This window comes from Pinus tabuliformis, chromosome X (genome assembly GCF_031772625.1).
Source record: "Pinus tabuliformis cultivar Carrire ecotype Pingquan chromosome X, CPIR1, whole genome shotgun sequence".
NCBI classification, from domain to species: Eukaryota; Viridiplantae; Streptophyta; class Pinopsida; order Pinales; family Pinaceae; genus Pinus; species Pinus tabuliformis.
The window spans coordinates 685,054,839-685,067,381 of NC_142308.1; the positions used below are offsets into that span (position 1 = coordinate 685,054,839).

A 12,543-nucleotide genomic window follows, 5' to 3' on the forward strand; every position below is an offset into this window, starting at 1 on the left:
GACACACTGGTAGAACTCCAGCTCTTTGAATGGACCTTGTTTCGTGAAAAGCAAGTCTAACTCCTCCGGAAGTATTGTTCGATTCTTTGATCATCATGGTTTCCACACTAGCTTGAGTGAAAGATGTAGCACCTGCCATGCTCTTGATCGGTCAACACACATTCCAAGCCAAGTCAACTTAGTTGTTTCAATTGGGGATGAGGGGTATATTGGTGCACAAGTAATATGACTGTTAGAGTTTAAGTTTCATCTCTGGTGTTGCTCCGCTGCCAGCAGGCCTGGACAATACCCCGACGGAGTCACGCAAGAACACAAGAATCGCTCCGCTGCTAGCGAGCCTGGTCAATACCCCGACGGAGTTACTTACATCGCCTCTTTGCACAAGAAGCCTTTCTCTTTTTTCACCTTATTTCATTTTTTCAAAATTTTCATATTTTCATAGAACTGTGCATAGGCACTTATTTATTTCAGAGGCGGAAGAGGGATCCCGACTTATTGAGAGCAAAAGAAGTTGTTGAAATTTGATGACTAAAAAGTTTCTTGCAATCCCAGCCTAGTTTTAATTTCACTTTATCACTCCCATTCAGTTAAATGCTCTTTCCCATAAACATACATTCAACATATAGAATTCTGGAAATGAAATTTTTAGATTAAAACACATGGTACTGTCAACACATGCTGAAAATAAATATGGACATAAACAGAGCAACAACACACATAAAAATACACACAAATTTTTGGTCAACTTAGACCTAGGCAAAACCCCTTCAATCTTCTCCGGGGAAAACCTGTTAGAGAGATCTTCAAATTTATTTATCTTTAAAGTTTAGGAAAAATACATTTGCAGACAAAACTAAACAACAAAATACAACTTATCTCTTCAGTGCAAAACTCCTTGAAAACCTTGCCCAATTTGCATCGATTTTCGCGCCCACTTGAAGCTGAAAATATGTATTGTACGGATACAGACTATAATGTATGGATTTCCGTACTACTGTATGAATTGTACTGATTTTATTTTATTTTATTTTTATTTTTGTTTTATTAAATCAAAAACTTCTCTCAAATGACGTGCAACTCATAACATTAAATGTTGTTCGTACTGTACCTTACGCTGTCTTTTATGCCTCGATTTCCATGCCCAACTTTGTCCAAAAATCACTCCTTCTGCTTGTTGCAACAAATTTCTCTTAGGGAACTTTTCTCCAGCTCTCAGCCTCCTTTCTCCAGTCTGCTCATGAAGAATGAATTCAATCTCTCTTTTATTTTCCCCCTTTTGTTTCCTTAAATGACTTTTGGGCAACCCTAAGATCTAATGGCTCAGCTTCATTTAGATCAAGGGATGAGAATAAATGTACATTTAATTCTCACTTTCTATTTTTTAACTCACCCATTAAATAAAGTACCCACATTGTACTTTATTTCTAAAGTCACTTTTCACTTTATAATTTAACATTGACTTTACCACTTACAAAGTCACTTTCACTTTATAAAGTCACTTAGGAAAATAATTATTTTGGACACTTTTCCCTAGGTAGAGACTAACCCGTGGGAAACCACTTATCCAAGGTACTTTAAAAATCAACACTCCCTCTTACCGAGGAAAGTGTTTCTCGCCACACCCATCTTGTCCCTGAAATGGACATTCTTGCCTCTTGGCAAGGACTTCGTGAGAACATCGGCCACCTGCTCATTTGTTGATATATACTCCAGCTTCACTGCCCCATTCTGAACATAGTTCCTGATGAAATGATATTTGATGTCAATGTGTTTTGACCTGTCATGAAACACTGGATTCTCCGTGAATTTAATGCAACTCTGATTATCACAGTGAATAACCGCCGGTCTCAACTCTTGATCAAATAGGTCATACAACAACTTGCAAAGCCAAATGGCCTCACAACTAGCATGGCTAGCAACCATATACTCAGCCTCAGAAGATCTCAAAGCAACTGACTTTTGCTTTCGACTGAACCACGACACAACTGCCGAACCCAATTCGAAGCAACACCCTGAAGTGCTTTTCCTGTCAAGAGCACACCCTGCCCATCTGAATCTGTGTAACCTGCCAACCTCATTCCATCTTCTCGCCTATTGTCCAGACCATAATCAACAGTCCCCTGCACATAACGAAGAATGTGCTTTGCAGCCCAGTGCACCCTCCTGGGCTCGACCATGAAATGGCTAAGTGTGTTCATTGCAAAGCATATGTCTGGCCTAGTGTTGACTAGATACATCAAGGACCCAATAAGCTGCCTATACAATGTGGGATCGACCAAACTAGAATCTGAAGCATGAAGCTTCTTCTAGTTGGTGATCATAGGTGTAGACATGGGTCTACAGTATTCCATGTGAAATTTTCTCAACACATCCACAACATACTGCCCCTACTCCAGAAAGATATGCCCCTCCTCTTGCCACACCTCAAACCCAAAAAGTAATGCATGAGTCTAGTGTCCTTCATCTCGAACTCCATAGCAAGATTCTCCTTGCAACCACTTGTAGTATACCTAGTGGGGATATTATGGGGTACAGAGGGAGGTGCCCAAGGTAATAATGAGATGTAAAGGTAATAAATAAATGGGCCATAGTCTATAAATAAAGTGGTTAAGCCGCATCATGTAAGAGATCAAAAGTAGTTAGGAATAATCCCATTGTATTAGATATATGGTATTGAGAGATCCATGGTAATGACCCATGGTATTGTATGTATGAAGCCTATATAGAGGCTAGAGACTCCCCATTGATATATGTCAAGGATTATTGTATTGGCAAGCATATGGCTTGTGGAGTGTTCTCCTTCCTTAAGGAGTGATTGTATGGTGTTACCCTACCTCAAGGGTTTGATATTAATAAAGATCTGAAGTTTATCTATTTATTTCTTGTTATTTTTAAGCATATTTCTATTCTCATATATTTGCAGGTCAGGTTTACTACAAGTGGTATCATAGCTAGGTTCAACTTCTATCTCAAGCGAGCGAGGCACCAACTATATCGAGGGTTCACCTTTCTCTTGGATGGATAGATGCATGTGCATGGTACCAATGGACTACTCTTTTGAGTAGATCTTATTATTTGTGTTCTTCTTATGTTTCGGGGACGAAACATGTTTAAGGGGGGTGGAATGTAGTATACCTAGGGGGGATATTATGGGGTACAGAGGGAGGTAACCAAGGTAATAATGAGATGTAAGAGTAATAAATAAATGGGCCATAGTTAATAAATAAAGTGGTTAAGCCGCATCATGTAAGGGACCACAAGTAGTTAGGAATAATGTGATAAGCCCATTGTATTAGATATATGGTATTGAGAGATCCATGGTAATGACCCATGGTATTGTATGTATGAAGCGTATATAGAGGCTAGAGACTCCCAATTGATATATGTCAAGGATTACTGTATTGGCAAGCATATGTCTTGTGGAGTGTTCTCCTTCCCTAAGGAGTGATTGGATGGTGTTACCTTACCTCAAGGGTTTGATATTAATAAAGATATGAAGTTTATCTATTTATCTTTTGTTATTTCTGGGCATATTTCTATTCTCATATATTTGCAGGTCAGGTCTACTACAAGAACTCCATCATGAACGATCCTCTTAGTATTTTCCATATCAGCCTTGTACTTCTTGAGTTGATCTGCATCGGCGAGCACAACTACCAAACTATTGACATACATCTTGAGATCATGCTCATCTAGAAGGCAGGAGATCCTAGTCTTCCAGATCACATAGTTGTAGGCTCTGTCCAACCGATCTTGATCTCTCAATCCTCCTACTGCCATTTCTCCTGAAAAAGTCGAACTGGTCCCTCTTTTACTCTGCACAACTGCTGGCCAGCTATTCGCACTCCCTTCTGGAGTGAGAAATCCTGCCACAACTACTACTGCTCTGCTTGGAAAATTCAGACTTCTTGGTTGGAAGTCCTCTAAGGAAGAAATTCCCTCAGTGTGCCTCATTCTTTTCCTGACGCTTTTCTGCCTCAAGAACTATTGTAGAAAAATTGTGTCCCACCTAAAGACTGCTCTTCGTTGAAGCTGTTGCTGCGCTGCTCCCTCTGTCGCTGACAAATCTCGATCTGGAAAATCTCTCTCTGTTGACTTGCTCAAAGAGAGATTTTTCCTTGAGAATCTTGCCCTCTTGGCACTGATTGCGCAATCCTTCTAGGGATTCGATCTGCTGCCTAAGCAGCGCTTCGATCTCCCTCTTTAGCTTAGCGCTGGGCTCTTCCGGCTCTGCGCTCCTGCTTCACCTGTGCTCTGATACCATGTGAAAAATTGGTTACCCGATTCTCTACTACAACAACTGATTAGATTTTTCCTACTTGTTAATTTCTGAATCAAGTTATTTACAGTGTTACATTGAAATAAAGTCTATTGCAGCCTTCACAACATTAAATATTGTGGAAACAATTACTGAGAAAGAAGGAAATAGCACACACAATTGACACCGTTGTTTTTGGACAATGTCCCCGGAAAAACCCAATGTGGGAAAACCGGTGTAGCGGTTGAGGGTTTTAATTATTATGCGATAGTTTCTTAATACAATCTTTGGATGGCTTACTGGCTATCCGATACATAGAATCTGACTGGCAGAGAATTAGTGAGAAATACCTCACACTATCACTGGTGATTTGACACTGATCCAACCACTGAATGGCTAGCCCCAAGCTGCCTTTGCGCAATCACTGCACTGCTCTGCATCACTCCCTCTGGCTGATCGATGTGCTGGCTGGATGCTCTATCCTCTGGCCCTCTGGTCTCACACCCCAGTTCCTGGCACTGGATTTGATCTGCGCCTTACCAAATTCATGAATCTCCTCAAGGGCTCTGCGCTGCCTCAACGTGGCTTTACGCTGCCTAGTGTGCCTCTATGTCTCCCCTTTTGGATCTCTCTCTGCCTCCTATGAAATGTATGCTTGGATCAAGAAACTCTCCAATTGGAAAACTATCTTTGCCCCTCACTGCAAGAAATCTCCTTGATGACTTCTCCTACAACTGTTGCGCTTCTCTCTTGAGAAATCGATCTCTTGATCTCACTCTATGTGTCTTTCCAAATGCCCATCAAGCTTCTTCTTATAATCTTTTCGTTGATCAATCAATGACCCAGATTAGATTCTAATCAATGGCTCAGATCATCTTGGCTTGATCCTCATCTTCTTCTAGAAGATTCACACCCAGTTTAATTAATACACTTTAATTATTTTAATTTCCTAAGTTTAGACTTAGGCATCCATTAAAAATAATTAATAATTTTAATTAAACCTCCTCCGGGTGGAATTTCCCAAAACGATTTTTGGGTATTGTGGGATACATGTGTCCTAGCCTCCCTACAAAATCTTGAGGTTAGAGCACATTTGATGCTACCAGAAATAAACACTCCCTTTTAGCGAGGAATGTGCTCTAGTGCTGCAACCAACTGAAGCATCACTCTGACTCTGCAACACATCTTGCTGCGCTGCTGATGTCTGGCTCTATTGCCCACTAACTATTGTGCAACTCTGATTTGCGCTGCATCAGTGTTGTTGTTGACTCTGTTGAACTATTGTCAACTATTGCATCTGCACTACAACTCTGTTGTTGCTGCCACTGCAACATCTGCAACGGAAAACATCCAAAATACTGAACTAACTGTCTTCAGTATGATGCATCTGTCGTCTAATTTCTGACTGTTGCTAGACTTTGCGCTGTCACTAAAGCTTCTGCGTTGCCGCTGACGCTGCTCTGTGCCAACTACACTGCTGCCAACACTGGCTCTGCGCCGTGCAGTATCTGACTGCTATTAGCTACTACATCTGTTACTTTGGCACTTGACTGCACCACTTGACACTGGTACATCCTGCCATTGTTGACTATGGGCTCCTGTAGCAAGGTCTTTGATCCAAGAGGTGGACTCCTCAAGGATCCTGCCCATCCTATAGCTCTTTGAAGCTACAAATCTAGATCACCCTATCTCACCCCTGGAGGCATTTCGACAGTCATGGAAATCTCTTCCTCCAGCGTAGAGGAAAGCCTGTCAATATTAGCAGATGCAACTTGTTGATCCTACGTCTCCTCCTTGTCCCTCTTTCTGAGAGGACACTGAGTGTTGTAGTGGCCTATCTTGGCACACCTGAAGCACTTGATCTTTGGAATGTCCTTCCTCTTGCGCTACTCCTGCTGCCCCTTTGATGCAAGGGCCACGTCCTCCTCTTCCTTCACAATCTTCGTCCGACTATGGCTATTGCCACTGATTGTGGCCTTCACCACGTCATGCCTCATCTCATGCTGCTACAGATCAGCCCATACACGTTCCCAATTTGGCAGGTGTTCTCTGCCCAGGATGCTTTGGACAAACACTTGCCAATCTTCAGAAACGATATTTGGTGCTAATCGAACAAACTCTGTAGGTTGGGGCCTTGACCCTACTGAAGCCAGTTGATCTCGAACTTCCCGAAGCCTCTTAAGGAAGGGGTCTATTCGTTCCCCTTTTTGCATCCTTGTGCATCTCAACTTCTCCTCCAAGTACATCTTCCGCTGCTCAAAAGAGCCTTTGTATAGCGTGGCTGAGGCTTCCCACATCTGTCGGGCAGTGTGCTTGCCGGCTATATGGGATACTACATGATACTGAACTCCATCGAGAATGATCCTCTTAGTCTTTGCCATATTAGCCTTGTACTTCTTGAGTGGATCTGCATCGGTGGGCACAACTACCACACTATTGACATACATCTTGAGATCATGCTCATCTAAAAGGCAGGAGATCCTAGCCTTCCAGATCACATAGTTGGAGGCTCTGTCCAACCAATCTTGATCTCTCAATCTTGTTGCTGCCATTTCTCCTGAAAAAGTCGAATTGCTCCCTCTTTTCCTCTGCGCAACTGCTGGCCAACTATTCGCACCCCCTTTTGGACTAAGAAATCTTGCACACAACTACTGCTGCTCTGCTTGGAAAATTCAAACTTCTTGGTTGGAAGTCCTCTGAGGAAGAAATTCCCTCAGTGTGCCTTCTTCTTTTTTGACGCTTTTCTACCCCAGCAACTGCTGCAGAAAAACTGCGTCCCACCTGAAGACTGCTGTTCACTGAAGCTGTTGTTGTGTTGCTCCCTTTGCCGTTGACAAATCTCGATCTGGAAAATCTCTCTATGTTGATTCACTTAGAGAGATTTTTCGAGAATCTTTCCCTCCTAGCATTGGACTGCGCAATCCTTCTGGGGATTCGATCTGCTGCCTACGCAACTCTTCGATCTCCCTCTTTAGCTTAGCGCTGGGCTCTTCTATCTCTGCTCTCCTGCTTCACCTGTGCTTTGATACCATGTGAAAAAGCGGTTACCCGATTCCCTACTACAACAACTGATTAGATTTCTCCTACTTGTTAATTTCTGAATCAAGTTATTTACAATGTTACACAGTAAACATTGAAATAAAATCTACTGTAGCCTTCACAAAATAAAATACTATGGAAATTACTGAGAAAGAAGGAAATAACACACACACAATTGACACCATTGTTTTTGGACAATGTCCCCGGTAAAACCCAATGTGCGAAAACCGGTGCAACAGTTGAGGGTTTAATTATTATTCAATAGTTTCTTAATACAATCTTTGGATGCCTTACTGGCTATCTGATTCAGAGAATCTGACTGGTAGAGAATTAGTGAGAAATACCTCACATTATCACTGGTGATTCGACACTGATCCAACCATTGAATGGATAGCCCCAAATTTCCTCTGCGCAGTCACTGTGCTGATCTGCGTCACAGCGGATAGGGATTGCATCACTCCCTCTGTCTGATTGATCTGCTGGCTGGATGCTCTATCCTCTGGACCTCCGGTCTCACACCCCGCTTCCTGGCACTGGATTTGATCTGCTCCTCAGCAAATTCACGAATCTCCTCAAAGGCTTTACGTTACCTCAGCGTGGCTTTACGCTGCCCCTCATGATCTTTCTCTGCCTCATCTAAAATGTATGCCTAGATTAGGAAACTCTCCAACCGGAAAACTATCTCCGCCCGTCATTGCAAGAAATATCCTCGATGACTTCTCCTACAATTGCTATGCTGCTCTCTTGAGAAATCGATCTCTTTATCTCACTCGATTTGTCTTTCCAAATGTCCATCAAGCCTCTTCTTATAATCTTCTCATTGATCAATCAACGACCCAGATTAGATTCTAATCAATGGCTTAGATTATTTTGGCTTGATCCTCATCTTCTTCTAGAAGATTCACACCCAGTTTAATTAATACACTTTAACTATTATAATTTCCTCATTTTAGACTTAAGCATCCATTAAAAATAATTAATAATTTTAATTAAACCTCATTTGGGTGGAATTTCCCAAAATGATTTCTGGGTATTGTGGAATGCATGTGTCCTAGCTTCCTTGCAAAATATTGAGGTTAGAGCACATCCGATGCTACCATAAATCAACAGATAGAAGGGCTAATTCTGGACTAGATTGGGCAATAGACTTCTCATAACACAAGACTGCAATTTAGAGGTGAGTTTTGGGGTGTTTTGTGTATGTTATATGTCTCTGTATCGTTCGTAGGACAATGTTGTAGGTACACCACTGTGAGGAGGCTATTTGGAGAGCCGTGAAGCCTTCTGAAGATCTCCTCACTGAACCACAACTTTTGAAGGGAGGTCGCAGCCTGAACAAAGGCATTCTTTCATGAGTTGGGTACTGTTTTATCTTGTTGTTGGTACAAAGTTGCTCTAGGGTGCATTAAGGAGGAGCCTCAAGCCCTAGACAAGTGTTTTGAGTACCTAGATTTGGACAACAAGGAGAGAAACTCATTGGGAGAAGATTACATAGGTTTGAAGCAGTGGTGGAGGGTTGTTAAGTATGCGCTAACCATACTTGTAGATGCATAGAACCCAAGGCAAGGAGGCATCAACAGTTCGTTGTAGATGACTCCTTGATGATGAGTGGATGCTAGAGGATAGACTGCCCTAATGTGGACAGATTTGGAGAAGTCTCTTGGCAGCCAAGAGAAGGGTTTTCTAGGTGAGAGGATGCCCTAACTAGGAGTAGATGCTACAACTAGTATTGGTCACTTGTGGTCTATTGGAGGGTAGCATGTGAGTGGATCAAGTGTGAATGTGGATTGGGCATTTATGGTCTGGTGGAGGACAGTGTGATAGTGCTCGAGTTGGAGCCTGGTGTGCACCATCTTCATGGACCTAGGTGGTTGCTAGAGTGGTAGTTGTTGAGCTCAAGGTTTGATCAACCAGAGGAGCAGTTGAGTAGCCCTAGACTTGTGTGTGGAGAAGGACTTCTACAACAGATGATGGGCAGTCCTCTTAGCCCGTGTTCATTGTGGGAGATGGACATCTTGCAGTGATAGGTGGTAGCCCTTCGTGCTCTATGTTGGTTTTCATTGGAGCAGCGTAGGAAGACCATAGTGGGCTGAAGTCCCTGAGTAGCTGAGGAGTAGCAGTGGGCAGATTGAGAGTTGTTCACAAACGGAGTTGTGAACAACTTGACAGGAGTCTCGATGTGTTGTGCCCTTGATGGACTAAGGCACAACTAGTGAGCAGATTGATAGCCGAGGTTCAGTGGCTAGATGGACTTGGAGCATTGATAGAGGCAGGAGCTACAGATTGGGAGCTGCAGGACTGAGCAAGTACAGAGTATGATCGAGAGGAGCTGAGATAGCGCGCTACATCAGCCAGATGGTCAGTGTATATTGTATGGGCAGATTGGTTGTCGATGGATTAACACCAAGCCTTAGTTTTGTGTCTTGTATCAGTGGATGTATGAGGGCCATTATCCCTGGTACGAGAACCCTATAATGTTGTATTATATGTTGATTAATATAATGAAGTTGGGTTGAAAATTGTAAAAAGTTGTCCATATATTGTGCACTAATAGATTTACTATTGTTTATATTCTACTGTGCGAAGTAGTATCGTTGTGATTCTTGGTTTGGTAACGTTAGAGATTCTAAGATTCTATCCTAGACCCAAGATCGTGGAAAAAAACAAAGGTTGGGGAGATGCTTTGATTTGATGATTCCTCCACTAGGCTATGTGCTGTGAGACCTTGTGGTCTGGGAGATGCTTTGAGCTGATGCTTCTTCCCTTGGGCTATGTGTTGTGAGACCTTGTGGTTGGGGAGATGCATTGATATGATGATTCCTCCCTTAGGTTGTGTGCTGTGAGACCTTGTGGTTGGGGAGATGCATTGAGATGAGTTGGGTGCTATGTATCTTTCCTTATGATCAGACTGATGATCTCTCCCTTAGGTTGTGGCTATGAGACCTATGGATTGCTCGGGGAGATTGATCTTGAGAGAGAGAATGAAAAGTACCTCCTTGGCTAAGAGTGAGTGTTGGAAATATAGTAGCCATGGTCGGTATTTTCATCATGTGAGAAAATTGAAAATTAGAATTTATGTTTTCCCTCCAAAATATATTTAAGTCGGCCTCCTTTTGTACAAGTCGGCTGGGCCCCTTCAAACTTCGAGGCACCCATTTGACCTCATTTGAAATGTATATATAGAGAGCATCTCCTCATTTGGGATCATCAACTTCTCTTGTGATGATCTTTGTTCTAGCGCAGAAGTAAGGATGAAAGGGGCCAAAATCAAGAGGAGAAGAAGAAGGGCTTGGCATTTGATCTTGATTACTGGTTTGGTTATTCTCTTGATGTTGTTACTTCTGATGTATTGATGAACATTGAATTCTCCCTCTCTCGCATAAGGAAAGATTTCTGGGTTTTCCCCTTGTGGGTTTTGCCATGGCCTCAGGCCTAAATCTCTGTTTCTTTTGTCTCATTGTCTCATGGTCATTTCGCTGCTCTTTCATGTTTATTAGTTGATATTTTCTTCTGTGCAACTGCCTAATGATATTGAATAAATCTTATGTAAAATTAATGCTTACTAATCATTGGAAGTAGTTATTTGGTGAAGAAAATTTGTTCTAGCTGTTTACCCTAGAAAAATCAACAAATTTGTCCTCTTATAGTAGCTTTCTAATAAAGTTGTTGATCTGAAATGTTTTTAAATGCTTTATCTAGTTGGTTTAATGCACAATGGGGTGAAAATTGTATGCCTATTGCTGATGTGTACAATCGATCAAACTTTAGGACGTCTTTTCATCTCACTGGATGGCTCAGAACATCCTTATATTCCATAGTGACAGTTTCTCAACCAAGCCTAGATAAGACATGGTCGACAATGGTCTCATGGGTTGGTGGGATGTTGCTTCTGCTATAATGTTTTATGTGAATATAATTATGACTGATTTGTTACACATTAAACTCAGATGTAAAGAGCTAGATTACAATCACAAATTAAATCTCAGTTTATTACATCATGACTATAATTACTGTGGTCCTTCTAGGTGCTTTCCACTTCCAGCTAAATGCATGCTGCAAGTATAAATTGCCCTTCGTAAGGGTTTTGTATGTGGTATGTAAGTTTTCTGAAGTTGTTTAAATTCCTGCAAAGCTATGGAAGTTCTGTAGAAGTCCCTTTCAATAGTCTTCAAATACTGTATATGAAATTCAAGGAATCCAGCATTTTAATGCTTTGTTAAGGGAATTTTAGTAATATCAAAAGTATTATTTATGAAAGGCATCAGTAAGTATAATATAATAACAGGTTCCAGTTTTATATCCTTATGCTATGGTAGGGTACCTGTCAGAAGCAATTTGTTTTCGGACTTATAACAAGTCCTTGTTTTCCTAATCTGTTTTGAGCATTACAAAAAAACTTTTGCTACTTTTAAGAGTGCATGCCTCCTGTTCCACATGACTTGACTCCTTTAGTTACGTGAATTTCATATTTTACAAGACATTACAAGCTAAATGTTGGACTTAAATGCAATCCAAATAGAATTGATATTAGAATCAAATGATGGAAGGCCCAAGTATTTTCAGATGATATTTGAGATCATGCTAACTCTTTGCTTTTGAACATTCCTTGTGAACTTTTCAGTCAGTAATGAGGTTTAAATTAGCTGCTGCATTGGCGTTGGGAGAATAAGAAAAAAAGTGCTCAAGATGGGAGGTTGTGTTTCATATCAGAAAAGAAGGCATCAGTCACGCAGGAAGTTACATTTTTCAAAATATAGCAAGTCTCGGGGGAGAATTTTTGCTTCTTTTGCAGGGCCAGCCATTACAAGATCAAATGAAGAAAATGATGGAATTAAAAATCCTTTGACTGATATTGCCATTACGAATTTTGTCCACCTGGATCTGGATAAGGCCAGAACTGCACACAGATCTGAAGTTGCAAATTTAAACATCCATGTAAGACAGCTTCAATGGTGTCATACCCGGACAGATTCCAAAGGTAATACAAAGATTTGTTAATGGAAAAGTGAGAATGTAAATTGTTATAACAAATATATTAAAAGAAAGTGAAAGCCTGAAAAATTGCTTAATGCAGCGATTTTTTCTGAAGTATGCCTTGGAGTCTTAGGTTTCACTGTTAATGCTTTATTTCCTGATTTGTTTCTCAAGTCTGATGTGAATATTCTTATAATAATTTAAATTCTTTAGTGTAATATCAAGTAGAAAATTGAGCTTGTTACTTAGATCCTTTGCAGTGTGCCCCACAT

At 41.2% G+C, this 12,543-nt stretch overlaps 1 protein-coding gene across 7 annotated transcripts in view; it reads left to right on the plus strand.

The window, feature by feature from the left end:
* The window catches only part of LOC149141834 (uncharacterized), a 258,860-nt gene that overhangs the window by 51,592 nt on the left and 194,725 nt on the right, over window positions 1-12,543 (plus strand). For 4 of the 7 annotated variants that reach the window (XM_089446338.1, XM_089446336.1, XM_089446339.1 and 1 more), the window contains exon 2: window positions 11,919-12,275. The exons of 2 other annotated variants lie outside the window; for them this stretch is intronic. In XM_089446338.1, the coding sequence (XP_089302464.1) occupies window positions 11,984-12,275 (292 nt within the window). In that variant the 5' untranslated portion in view covers window positions 11,919-11,983. Of the gene's footprint in view, window positions 1-11,322; window positions 11,391-11,918; window positions 12,276-12,543 lie in introns of all 7 variants that reach the window. One more of the 7 variants, XM_089446337.1, reaches the window with a different exon arrangement.